The sequence below is a fragment of the Anomalospiza imberbis genome, chromosome 26 (genome assembly GCF_031753505.1).
Source record: "Anomalospiza imberbis isolate Cuckoo-Finch-1a 21T00152 chromosome 26, ASM3175350v1, whole genome shotgun sequence".
NCBI classification, from domain to species: Eukaryota; Metazoa; Chordata; class Aves; order Passeriformes; family Viduidae; genus Anomalospiza; species Anomalospiza imberbis.
The window spans coordinates 5,016,326-5,029,730 of NC_089706.1; the positions used below are offsets into that span (position 1 = coordinate 5,016,326).

The window sequence follows — 13,405 nt, forward strand, 5'->3', positions numbered from 1 at the left end:
GGAAACAACTGCATGTCCCCGCTAAGGAACCAAACAAACCACCCACAACCAAAAGCACTGCATTTTTCCTAATAGTTTAATTAGACTTTAATGATTTATTGCTCATCTGCAAGGATTAATATTGCATTCATTAAAAATCATTCCTATACAAAATAAACCTCTCGCTCCCGGCCCGCCGCTGCCACCGCCATCACCCCCGGGCTCCCGCAGCATGGCTTATACAGACACAGAGCCCTTGGCCGAGATTCCACCCGGGACGGGTGGGAACGGGGACCCCCGGGCGTGGGGGGCTCACAGGGAAGGGGGGATGCTCCCAATCCTTCACACAAACGCCCATCCCAGCTTGCTAAGCCATCCCCAGGGAGGTCTGGGGGATGGTGGAAGGGACCCAAGTGATCCCTGGGATCTGTGGGGGAGCGAGGCAGGTGATCCCCAAAATCCATCCAGGAGGAGACCACGCAGGGTGGGAGAGAGGAACAGTCACAGGACATGGAGGGGGATGATCTCAGCACCTCTCCCATCCCCTGGCCCCCCAAGGAGCTTTGCACCCCCCAAAACCTGCAAATTCCCTGGGAAGGACCCGTCCAGGTGGATCCCTGCAAAGAGGGGAAGGAACAGCTCCTCGATCCAGGAGGTGCCAGCAGCTCCTTCCCTCCCTTGGGTGGGGAAAGGAACAGGAGCCAGAGGAACCTCAGTGGGTTGGAAGGAGCTTCCCACATGCCAGCACAAGCTGGGAAAGGGAAATGTCGGCAGGGAGGGCACGGAGGAGGTGATGGGAGCAGCTGGGACACATGGGGAGAGGGTGAGGAAAACAGTCACAGGGAGCAGAGGGGCCGGGCTGGGATATGGGGAAGGCTCATCTCTGCATCCAGCTCAAAAAAAAAAAGAAAAAAGTGAAACACCCCCAAAACCCACCCAGACACCCTCAAAAAACACCCGGCACTTCCCAGTGGGGGATGGGAAGGCGGCCGTGGCCCCAGTGCTTCCTCTTTCAACATCTAAAAACAATCCCCGCCCTCTAAAACATCTCTGTAAGGATCAAAAAGGAAAAGAGGAAGAAAAAAAAACAAATACACAAACGGAAAAAAAATGTTTAAAACTCAATTAAGGTGCAGTTTGGCTAAAAAAAAAAATAAAAACCTAGGAGAGATGAGGATAATGCTGGGAAAGCGACCCCCATCCAGATTCAGATTAGCACCCTGAAACACTGAACTCCCCTGGACCCAGGTGGCCAGCAAACCCAGGCCAGTGGCCACCAAACCTGGGCCACCTCAGCGCAGGGACCTGGGCCGGGCTTGGGCACAGTCACCCCCTTTGCCAGGTGTCCTGCAGGCCACTCTGCTCCCAGGAAGCACCCGGAGCAGGGATCTAGCAGCTAAAACTGGGCTCTTTAAGGCAATTTAGAAGTTGCAGATAATCCACACAAAGAAATAGAAGATAAGGTAGAAGAGCATCTCCGGATCCACAGGGAGCCCGGCTGAGACCGACGTGGGCTGGAAAGGTGGGAAAAAGTACAAAATAAAAGCCAAAACAAACCATTGCTGCAGGAATGAAGTGCCCGTGGCCCAGCAGGAAAGGGAAAGCCCCTCCTGGAGCCAGGGCTGGGAATCAGCAGCTTCAGCCACATGAAAGCAAGAAGCAAATCCCAGGTTGATCTAGCAAGATCAGACAGGGATGCGATCATGGAAAAGGGGGAGAAAAGAAAACCTGACCTTAAAATCACAGATAAAATGTAAAAACAGGTTCTGGTGGCGGTTAAGGGAAAAAAAAAAAAGGGTAAACCAAAATAAAAATGACTTTTAAAAATAATCTCTCAAATGTTGCCTTGTGTGGTCTGGTCCTTCATGGAAATGGTCCCGTCAGTATCTAGGAGAGAAGGAAGGGACAGTGAGGAACATGGGAGGTGCTGCCGTGCCAGGGCAAGGGGATCCCCCAGGCATGAGATTCCAGACTGGTTTGGGCTGGCAAGGACTTTAAAGCTCATCTCATTCCACGGGCAGGGACACCTTCCAGTATCCCAGGTTGCTCCAAGTCCTGTCCAGCCTGGCCTTGGACACTTCCAGGGATCCAGGGGCAGCCACAGCTGCTCTGAGCACCCTGTGCCAGGGCCTGCCCACCCTCACAGCCTGGAAGAATCCCTTCCCAGTATCCCATCTAACCCTGCCCTCTTCAGGCACTGGGAGGGAATCTAAGTTCTCTTGGGAGCCTTCCAACTCTCCCAGAGGCGCTCCAGCCCTCAAAGCATCTCTGTGACCTCCTTCAGACACGCTCCAGCAGCTCCACATCCTTCTGCTGTTGGAGACCCCAGAGCTGGAGGCAGAACTCCAACCCAACGGGGAGCTGGGAGCTCCTGCCCCAGCAGTTCTCACCTGTAGTAGTTGGGTTTGAAAGGCCCATTTTTGTTGAGTCCCAGGTATTTGGCCTGATCGTCCGTCAGCTCTGTCAGGTGGGCGTCAAACGATGGCAGATGCAAACTGGCCACATACTCATCTGGGAATGGGAACAGGGAAAACGGCATCAGGGGGTCCACACCCCACCACAACACGGGCAGGTGATGACTGAAGGTCTGGGTGGGCAGCACCCCAGATTCACCATCACCCAAAGCAGAGCTGAGTCCAAGCCTGGGCTGGATGTGCCCCTAAAGGCACAAGGAGGGCATGGAAAATCCCAGAGAAGGGAGGCTGCAGGATGTGGGATGCCTCCCACGCTGCAGAACACTAACAAAGATAAATCAAATAACCCTCACGTATTTTAAGGTCACTGCCACTGGTGGCTTCCCTGAACTCACTATCCCTCTGGAAGTGTTTCCCAGCCCAGGTTTGAGTTCTTCTGACACTGCTGGCACACGGATTCCCCAGGGAAAAGCCAGTTCCTTCACTCACCCATCTTCTTTGGCAGCAGGTAAACATCCTGCTTGTACCGGCCCTCGGGAGCGTTGTAGAGCTCAATCAGAGCCAGAGCCTGTGGAGAGCACAGGGAACAGTCAGGAATGGCCACCAGCTTGGGCAGCACAAAGCTCACAAAGGCAGAGAAGGATCTGGGAGCTGGAGGGACAATGCAATCATTTCCAACATGCCTTAAGGGAAAGGCTCCCACCCCAGGCACATCCCTGTCTGGAGCTCCACAATCCCACTGGAGGGATCAGAGAGCAGGGATGAGATGCCACCCAGCCTGTTTGCAGCATCTGGGCTCAACATCCCAGGGAAAAACATGAGGATGGTTTAGGGTTAGCAGCTCTTCTCCTCTTAAACCACCCAGCTGCTGTGGCACATGGAAACGGAGGGGCTGCTCCTCAGAAACTGGCAGCATCCAAAAACCAGGACAGATCCCTTCAGGACAGATGAAACTGCATCCCCCAAGAGCTGACTTCCACTGTTGGGAACGCAGTCCAAAACACAGGCCTGTTCCCTGTCCCCTTGGGCTGACAGGAGTGAGGATAAGGGAATTCCACACTGTCAACCTGGCTGTCCTTCCCCACGAGCGCCAGTGCCACCAGACCCTCCATGTTCCCAGCCCCATCAATCCCCTCAGTGTTCCCAGTCCCATCATTCCCAGTCCCATCAATCCCAGTGCCACCAGCCCACCCAGTGTTCCCAGTGCCACCAGCCCCCTCCATGTTCCCAGCCCAAACAAAACCTTGTTTTGAGGTAAGCTCAAACCTGTGCTAGGTGGGCTTAAACACATGCTGGGAGAGCTTAAATCAGTGCTAGAGGGGCTTAAACCTGTGCTGAGGAAGGTTAAACCCATGCTAGGGGGTCTCAAACCTGTCCTAAAAGGGCTCAAACTGTTTGGGGGAAGCTTAAAACTGCCTTCCAGCCCAGCAGGATCTGTGCCATGAAACCACTCATTAAAAAGCTCTCCCAAAACTTGCTGTACCCAAAACACTGGGTCCATGCCAGCAATAACTCCAGCCCAGAAAAAATGGTATTTCTGGCAGTGGTGCCATCTCAAGGACCAATCTCAGCGTGTTCCCAGCTCCTTCCAAACTATCCCCACCCCTAGGCTTGTGCAGGGCCCCACCCATGTACGGACCTGTGTGGTGGCTGTGATGGAGAGAACGAAGGTGGGAACCGTGGAGCAGCTGAGGTTGAGCAGACGGCCCTGGGAGAAAGCAGGAGTCAGCACAGAGCTGGACACGCTCCCAGATCCAAACCAAACTGAGTTTCCAGATGGGATTCACCTCCATCCCCTCCCTGCACAGGGGACCAGGGAACAGGGGCACAGAGATCCAGAGCATTTCAAGTCTGCTCCGGTTTCCACCTTAACCCTTCATTTTGAGGCAGGGGAATGTTGTGGTCCCTAGAAAAGGCAGTCTCTCCTGCCAGAACAGCTCCTGTGGGAAGAGGAGCCACCCAGCACCTGGGAAACCCTGCACAGAAGGGGTTTGCCTGAGTGGGATGAATCCCAGCTCAGAAGAATGGAGTCACATGGCACCCCTGTGGCTGCATGTGGGATATGACACACCCGCCCTCAAGAAAAGGAAATAAAAAAAAAATAATATAAATCAAAAAACCCTTTTTTGAGCTCTGAAGCTTCTCTCAGCACTTTTCCACCTGGCTAAATCTGTGATTTCCTGATGGAGGCCCAAAGCATCCCGGCCCAGCTCTCAACACACCTCGGCCAGCAGCACCACCCGCTTCCCGTCCGGCCAGATGACGTGGTCCACTTGGGAGCGCACCCGCTCCCAGGTCAGCTCCGGCATCCGCAGGCTGGTCTGCAAGAGGAGGAGGCAGAGGCTGGAGTCACGGCAGGAGCCAGCAGGCGGGCACAGCCGGAGGTGCCAGCACTCACCACGTCAATCTCGGTGTTGGAGTGGCCCATGTTGCACACGATGCAGCTGTTCTTCATCCGGTCCAGGTGCTCCCTGGTCACCACGTTCTTGTTCCCTGCAGGCACAGAGGGCACAGCTCATCCCACAGCCGTGGGAACATAAACCCTCTGGTTTCTCCTTCTCTGAACTCGAGTCAGAGAAGCTCAGCTTGGGGCAACATCAGAGGAACTTCCCTAGGACATGAGCCCTTGTGGCTGTGACAGCAGAGGACGTGTCGGACAAGTGCTGTCATGGAATATCCTGAGCTGGAAGGGATCCACAAGGGTCATCAAGTCCAACTCCTGTTCCCTGCATAGGACACTCCCAACAAACCCACCCTGTGCCTGAGGGCATTGTCCAAACACCCCTTAAGCTCTGGCAGGACTGGGACCTGACCATTCCCTGGGGAGCCTGAGCAGTGCCCAAATCTTTGATTTTTGCTCCCATGAATTAACCAGGCTCTAGGAGATCCCAAAATGCCCTGAGAACGTGTGGCCAAGATCTCCCTCTGCTCTGGGCTGGGACTGTGGCCATATAGCAAATCAGGGCAAAAAGCTCCTGGCAGAGGCCAGCTGTTGTGGAAAATTAGGAGCACAGAGCAGTGAAATGTCCTCCATTCCCAGGTCCCTTGAGACCCCACTTGGGAATGAGGCTCCTCAGCCTGCTCCAGCCTTGTCTATCCCTACCTGTGCAGGTGATGACGACATCCACCTGACGGATTACTTCGCTCAGCTTCACCACCCGAAATCCATCCATGCTGGCAAAAAAGGGGGAATAGGGACCATCATGAGGAGGAGAAGCTTGTTCCCTCTCTGCCCCAGGCCATGAGGGATCTCTGCAGCTCCAAACTGCTCTGGCAGCAGCCCAGGCTCTCCTCTACCCCTCCAGAGACACCAGTGCCACGAGGGAGAGCTGTGCAACAGTTGGGATGTCCAACCCACTCTTGGAAATGTTGGATGAGGCAGGAATGTGTGGCATAGAGGTCTGAGCAGCCTCCCCAAATCAGCCAGTGAACACCTTCTGCCTGGTACCCCATCCCTGAAAGCTGCCCATCACACCCCAACAAGGTGCATGCTCTCCAAAATGAGCCACAGATCCCCCTGGCTTCACTCCAGCCCTGTTGCAAGGTTTGGAAGAGCAGAGAGAGAGACACTCCCAAGCAGATGGGAACACCTTACCAGGCTTGGAGAGCACAGATGGGGTCGATCTCGGTGACGTACACGATGGCTCCCAGGGCTTTCAGGGCAGCACAGCATCCCTTCCCAACCTGCCAAGGCAGAAGGATCAGTGAGGCAGGACACAGACACACCAGTGCCACAGTCCCTGCCCTAAACAGCCCAGGCCCATCCCAGGCTGGAAGATCCTCCTCCCAGCCACTTGCCCAATGTCAGGAGCAGCTCAGGATGTACCTGGGGAGTGGCAAACTGCCACAAGCCCAGCTCTCCCTCCAAGGCCACCAGCTTCCCAGTGCCAGAGGGCAGGATTAGACAGGATATTGGGAAGGAATTCTCCCCTGTGGGAGTGGTGAGCCCTGGCACAGGGTGTCCGGAGAAGCTATGGCTGCCTCATCTGGAAATATCCATGACAGGAGCTTTCCCAACCCAATGCTCTCACAGCTTGTGCAGCCCCACCATTGCAGGAGCCTTTCTCCAAGCAGGAATTAAAGACAGCCTAGAGGAGCACACACTGTCCCCTTGCCTTTAAGATACAGGATTTCAGAGCTGTCCTGCACTCCGCAGGAGGCAGATCCTCCATCCTATGCTGCCCACATCAGCATAGGGAGCACAGGGTTCCTGCACAGGGTCCGAGTCAGCATCTCGGACTCACTCCCTCCCCTCAGTGGAAAATTAAAACGAAGTCCAGCTCTCCACATCACCAACCCACACCAACACCTGGCTCTGCTGCACAGACTCTACTCAGCACTGGTTTGTGACCAGCAAGGTGCTGGACCAAAAACATTTCCAGAGCAACCCTCACTTATCACCCAGCTCCAGCCTTGGGTCTACTGAACACACCCAGGCAGGGACAACTGGGACTCAACTCACATCCAAAGGGGAAACCATTCAGGGTGAACAGGCTGGGAGAGCTAAGGGTGCTCAGCCTGGAGGACAGCAGGCTACAGCAAGACCTTAGAGCCCCTTCCAGTGCCTAAAGGGGCTTCTGGAGAGCAAAAGAGGGACTTTGGACAAGGGACAGAGTGACAGGACAAGGAGGAATGGCTTCCTACTGCCAGAGGGCAGGGTTAGGTGGGATAGTGGGAAGGCATTCTTGGCGGTGAGGGTGGTGAGGCACTGGAATTGACTTCTCAGAAATGCTGTGGCTCCCCATCCCTGCAAGTGTTCAAGCTTGGATGGGGCTTGGAGCAACCTGGTCTAGTGGAAGGCATCCCTGTCCATGGCAGGGGGTGGAACTGGATGAGCTTGAAGTTCCCTTCCCAAATATGGGTTGGAAGTCTGGGATTCTCTGACTCCCCTGTAGTGAAGAAGTCCAGTAAAGCTTAGGACAGACCCTGGAGACAACAACGCCCAGCACAACTCCTGCCTGGAGAATCAGGCACCAGCCCAGAACACTTGGTGAGAGCCAGCACAGTCTCTTGGTCAAGCAAAACTGGGCTCCACCAGTGCCTAAATGAATTAGGGAGCAAATTCCTGCTGGGAAGAGCGTTTGGAGCTCCTGCCAGTCCCTGCACAGTGCCGGAAGATAAACACCCACATGGACGTGCACAGATGGAGGGAAGGTGGCAGCTCCCAGCTCCAGCTCTTCCAGGGTAGAATCAGTTACAAGTTCATTATACAATTTCCCTCTGCCAGAGTATTATTCCCAGGGAGAAGCTGCCTGCCCTGCTCAGTGACAGCCAGGCTGGATGCTGAACCTGGGCCAGGGATAGCAGATGGGAGGACCCGTGGGTAGTTATAATTCAGGCCAGTGTTCCCAGCAACTGTTGGCTGTGCAGCCCAGTTCATCTGCAGCAAACTGGGAAATTTGATCCCTGATCTCCATCCTCCCAGCAGATTCCAGCAAGATTTCTCTGGTTATCACCAGGTTGGATCTACTCCATATAGCAAGGGCAAGTGGCCTTTGCACAGGGAATTGCAGGATGCTGAGCTTGGGGGAGGCCAGCACAGCTCACAGAACTCACCTCCCCATAACCACAAACCACCACTTGCTTCCCTCCAAACATCACATCCGTGGTCCTCTTCAGGCTAGGGGACAGAGAGAGACCTGTGTTGGGATCAGTCAAGCCCAAAACCAGGTCAAAGCAGCAGAGCCTGATCTCTGCTTAAGAAGCAGCTGGAGCCAAACCCACCCATGTGGAAGTGCCAGTGGGGAAAAGAGCTGGACTCACCCATCCAGGATGGATTCCCGGCAGCAATACAGGTTATCAAACTTCTGCTTGGTGACGGAGTCATTCACGTTCATGGCTGGGACACAGAGCTTCCCAGCCTTGGAGAGCTGGTACAGCCTGGGAGAGGGCAGAGGCAGGTCAGAGCAGACAGCAGCAACTCCCTGAGATCTCTGGATCTGCCTTCCCAAAGCTCCCACCTGTGCACGCCTGTCACGCTCTCCTCCACAATCCCTCGGATCTTCTTGAACACGCTGGGGTATTTCTTATAAACCCAATGGGTCAGGTCCCCACCATCATCCAGGATCTAGAACAGGCAAGGAAGAACAGGGAGCAGTCAGGCCTCCCACTGGAAAATGCAATGGCTGAGGACAAGATGGGGAAAATGATTTGGAGAAGCATCTTCAGGCACTGCTGGAGGGGCTGTTTGGGCAGAGGCCTGGGTGCCATGACTCCTGGGTTCCCTAGGTGCCTGCAACTCTGGGTCTCCCCTAAAACCCCGAGATGCCTTACCCCTGTGTGGAGCTGCTGGATCCTAACAGGATTTCCTGCCTCTGCTATTGCTCTGCAGCCTGGAAAGATGACCACAGGTAGCACTGACCAGGCTGAGCTCAGGATGCCACAACATTGATGCTCAGAAAGCAAACGGGAGAGGATAGGCTGTGGGAGGTGTGATGGCCCACAGACACATCACTGGTGACCACAGACCATGCATCAAGGGGGACATCAGCTTTGACAAGGGAAAGGTCCCCACTATGATCCCAGCTTTGAGAGGGAGAGGGCAGATGGCACCTGTGCTGAGAGAGGAGGCTGGGGGGAAACAGCTCCTGCAGGGGAAAACAGGTCCCATTTCCCGTTACCATTGGGATGTGCCAACTCAGGACATCATGCTTGCAGCTCCTGACATTCCCCATGGCTGCTCCCAGCTCATCTCCAGCTGCTGCTCTCCAAGAGCCCCCATTATGGGGGCCAGAGGTCCTTTCGAGGTCAGCAGGCACTCAGGAACAGCCCCCAGGTGGAAGGGAGGAAGAGGAAGGGCTGGAGAAGACTCCTTACCATGTTGGCCTGCCAGCCATCTACGTTAACACAGCGGTCAATGCACCACCAGAAATCATCCTCTGACTCCCCTTTCCAGGCAAACACAGCAACACCTGCAAGAACAGGAGCATCCCTGGAGTTTGCTGGGCGTGGCAGAGCTCTCTCCTGCTTGGCCAGCTCCAGAAACACACGGACACAAGAGCCAAGGGGCTATGCAGAGATCACATCACTGCCCACAGCAGGATCACACCTGCCCGTCCCTCCCTAGAAGATATTCCCCAAAAACATTAATTCCCTAAAACAGAATTACAAAACTAAAAAAATAAAATAGATAATAAAAACCAAAGAAATAATAAGAAAACAATACTACCAGCAATAACTTGTAGTAGTTATTATTGTAGTAATACTATTAGTAATTAATGTAGTAATACTACTGTTAACTGTTTAAACAGTATAAAAATAAATAAAATAGAATTAAAATATGATTAAATATAGAATTAAAATATTTTGTTATTATAGTTTTATATTTATTCCTATTTATTCGTTTATATTTTATATATATATTATTTAAATTCGAAACAAAATGTATCTATAAGCATTTTATAAATATCTATACATGTACTCATATGTTTATGTTGTATATTTTATGTCAATGTATATATATTTATTTATAAGAAATACTATTTATATATTTATTTATATTTATAGATATACCTAGTATAAAATATGTCTAAATGGAAATTATATTTTTGTAATTTTAATATAATTTTTTTCTATTGTTATATGTTATCATAAATATTTAATTTCCATAAATACAGACGAAAACATATATAAATATAAACCAAAATATATACAAATGAAATATGAAGTTCCCTGGAAGATTTCCCCTGGGTGAGGCCAGGGAGGCAGGAGGGGCTGCACTCACCAGCCTCTGCCAAGGCCGCGGCCACCTCGTTCTGGGTGGAGTAGATGTTGCAGGCAGACCAGCGGCACTGCGCTCCCAGGGCACACAGCGTCTCGATCAGCACCTGTGGGACAGCAGAGAGCCCCGGGTCAGGGGTGTCCTGGGGGCAGGGGTGTCCCGGGGGACAAGGGTGCCCCGGGGGACAGGAATAACTCAGGGGTCAGGGGTGTCCCTGGGGGGCAGGGGTGTCCCGGGGGGCAGGGGTGTCCCTGGGGGGCAGGGATAACCCAGGGGTCAGGGGTGTCCCTGGGGGCAGGGGTGTCCCTGGGGGGCAGGGGTGTCCCGGGGGGCAGGGGTGTCCCTGGGGGGCAGGGATAACCCAGGGGTCAGGGGTGTCCCTGGGGGGCAGGGGTGTCCCGGGGGGCCAGGGGTGTCCCGGGGGGCCAGGGGTGTCCCGGGGGGCCAGGGATAACCTGGAGATCAGGGGTGCCCCAGGCATCCAGGATGTCCCAGGGTGCAGGAATAACTCAGGGGTCAAGGGTGCCCTGGAAGTCAGGGATAACCCAGGGGTCAGGGATGTCCTGGGAGTCAGGGATAACCCAGGGGTCAGGGAAGCCCTGGGAGTCAGGGATAACCCAGGGGTCAAGGTTGCCCCAGGCGCCAATGATGCCCTGGGGTCAGGGATGCCCTGGGAGTCAGGGATAACCCAGGGGTCAAGGTTGCCCCAGGCGCCAATGATGCCCTGGGGTCAGAGCTGTCCGGAGGGCCAGGGGTGCCCCAGGGGTGCCCTGGGAGACAGGGGTGCTCTGGGGGTCAGGGGTGCTCCAGGCATCCAGGAGGTCCCAGGGTTCAGGAATAACCCAGGGGTCAGGGGTGCCCTGGGAGTCAGGGATAACCCAGGGGTCAGGGATGCCCTGGGAGTCAGGGATAACCCAGGGGTCAAGGTTGCCCCAGGCGCCAATGATGCCCTGGGGTCAGAGCTGTCCGGAGGGCCAGGGGTGCCCCAGGGGTGCCCTGGGAGACAGGGGTGCTCCAAGCAGCCAGGATGTCCCAGGGTGCAGGAATAACCCAGGGGTCAGGGATGCCCTGGGAGTCAGGGATAACCCAAGGGTCACGGGTGTCCCAGGGGACAGGAATGACTCAGGGGTCAGGGATGCCCTGGCAGTCAGGGATAACCCAGGGGTCAAGGGTGCCCCAGGTGCCAATGATGCCCTGGGGGTCAGAGCTGTCTGGAGGGCCAGGGGTGCTCTGGGGGTCAGGGATAACCTGGAGATCAGGGATGCCCTGGGGATCAGGGGTGCCCCAGGCAGCCAGGATGTCCCAGGGTGCAGGAATAACCCAGGGGTCAGGGATGTCCTGGGAGTCAGGGATAACCCAGGGGTCAGGGATGCCCCAGGCGCCAATGATGCCCTGGGGTCAGAGCTGTCCGGAGGGCCAGGGGTGCCCCAGGGGTGCCCTGGGAGACAGGGGTGCTCTGGGGGTCAGGGGTGCTCCAGGCAGCCAGGATGTCCCAGGGATCAGGAATAACTCAGCGGTCAGGGATGCCCTGGGAGTCAGGGATAACCCAAGGGTCACGGGTGTCCCAGGGGACAGGAATGACTCAGGGGTCAGGGATGCCCTGGCAGTCAGGGATAACCCAGGGGTCAAGGGTGCCCCAGGTGCCAATGATGCCCTGGGGGTCAGAGCTGTCTGGAGGGCCAGGGGTGCTCTGGGGGCCAGGGATAACCTGGAGATCAGGGATGCCCTGGGGATCAGGGGTGCCCCAGGCAGCCAGGATGTCCCAGGGTGCAGGAATAACCCAGGGGTCAGGGATGTCCTGGGAGTCAGGGATAACCCAGGGGTCAAGGTTGCTCCAGGCGCCAATGATGCCCTGGAGTCAGAGCTGTCCGGAGGGCCAGGGGTGCCCCAGGGGTGCCCTGGGAGACAGGGGTGCTCTGGGGATCAGGGGTGCCCCAGGCAGCCAGGATGTCCCAGGGTGCAGGAATAACCCAGGGGTCAGGGGTGCCCTGGGAGTCAGGGATAACCCAAGGGTCACGGGTGTCCCAGGGGACAGGAATGACTCAGGGGTCAGGGATGCCCTGGCAGTCAGGGATAACCCAGGGGTCAAGGGTGCCCCAGGTGCCAATGATGCCCTGGGGGTCAGAGCTGTCTGGAGGGCCAGGGGTGCTCTGGGGGTCAGGGATAACCTGGAGATCAGGGATGCCCTGGGGATCAGGGGTGCCCCAGGCAGCCAGGATGTCCCAGGGTGCAGGAATAACCCAGGGGTCAGGGATGCCCTGGGAGTCAGGGATAACCCAGGGGACAGGAATGACCCGGGGGTCAGGGATAACTCAGATGTCAGGGGTGCCCCAGGGGACAGCAGTGACCCAGGGGCCAGGGATAACCCAGGGGTCAGGGATGCCCTGCGGGGTCAGGGGTGCCCCCAGCACAAGAGCAGGCCTTGGGCAGCAGCAGTGATGTGCACAGGAACCAAATGGTGCCCTGGGGAAATGCCACCAGCACAACCTTTCCAAAATGCATCCAGACTCGACTGAATGTGCCGGGGTTCTCTCTTCTCCCATTCCAAAGAGATAAAGAACTTTCTTCCCCATGGAAAAGCTAATGTCCCAGCCCAGGCCCCCCAAATAAGCAGCCACTCACTGCAGTCTGTGCTGTGATGTGGGTACAGCCCACAATTTTAGCTCCAGCCAAAGGCTTCTCCCCCTGGGCTCGTTTCCTGAGCGAAATCAGAGCAGACATGTCTGCAAAAGGAAGAGAGGTTTTAATGCTGGTTCAGTCTGCAGGGTCCCCTCTCTGCCACAGCTCCCCTCCTTTCAGGGCCTCCCAGGATACCTCCAGCCCCAAAATTTTTGCTGAAGCTGTTACACAGGCAGAGAGAAAACTCCTCATCCCTGGCCTGGCAGGGACAAAACGGGACCAAAACACCAGTGTCATTTGTCACTTGACCAAGGGACAAGGAGAGAGGCAAGGAAGGGTCTGGGAGTGGCACTGCCTGGGGATGGCTCCTAAGGACATTCACCAGCCCTGTGGCAGCAGGTGAAGCACCTGAACTTGAAAACACAGCTGCCACATCTCAGAAATGCTGCTCTACATGTGTCTGGATTATCTTCCCCATCTAAAAGGAGAGTTACCCAATCACCCACTGGAAATGGTAATTCAGCTTCCTACCACCCCACAGGAAGGGGTGGGATTTTCAGCTTTCATATCTCTGAAGGTGTTACAAAATCCTTGTCCATCCAAAGCCAACAAAACATTAAACCCTGCAAGAGCTCTACTCCTGCTAGAAAAGGGATGGGACACATCATCAACG

At 55.1% G+C, this 13,405-nt stretch overlaps 1 protein-coding gene across 3 annotated transcripts in view; it reads right to left on the reverse strand.

Annotated features, from left to right (window-relative positions):
* Positions 1 to 60: 60 nt before the first annotated feature.
* Positions 61 to 13,405, reverse strand: part of AHCYL1 (adenosylhomocysteinase like 1) — a 29,193-nt gene continuing 15,848 nt past the window's right edge. For 2 of the 3 annotated variants that reach the window (XM_068173288.1, XM_068173290.1), the window contains exons 4-17: positions 12,736 to 12,836; positions 10,117 to 10,219; positions 9,210 to 9,304; positions 8,354 to 8,460; positions 8,157 to 8,273; positions 7,950 to 8,013; positions 5,989 to 6,077; positions 5,497 to 5,567; positions 4,792 to 4,886; positions 4,616 to 4,714; positions 4,033 to 4,101; positions 2,883 to 2,961; positions 2,370 to 2,490; positions 61 to 1,866 (exon numbers count right to left, since the gene is read on the reverse strand). In XM_068173288.1, coding sequence (XP_068029389.1) covers positions 1,860 to 1,866; positions 2,370 to 2,490; positions 2,883 to 2,961; positions 4,033 to 4,101; positions 4,616 to 4,714; positions 4,792 to 4,886; positions 5,497 to 5,567; positions 5,989 to 6,077; positions 7,950 to 8,013; positions 8,157 to 8,273; positions 8,354 to 8,460; positions 9,210 to 9,304; positions 10,117 to 10,219; positions 12,736 to 12,836 — 1,217 coding nt within the window. In that variant the 3' untranslated portion in view covers positions 61 to 1,859. Of the gene's footprint in view, positions 1,867 to 2,365; positions 2,491 to 2,882; positions 2,962 to 4,032; positions 4,102 to 4,615; positions 4,715 to 4,791; positions 4,887 to 5,496; positions 5,568 to 5,988; positions 6,078 to 7,949; positions 8,014 to 8,156; positions 8,274 to 8,353; positions 8,461 to 9,209; positions 9,305 to 10,116; positions 10,220 to 12,735; positions 12,837 to 13,405 lie in introns of those variants that run through there. The other variant, XM_068173289.1, reaches the window with a different exon arrangement.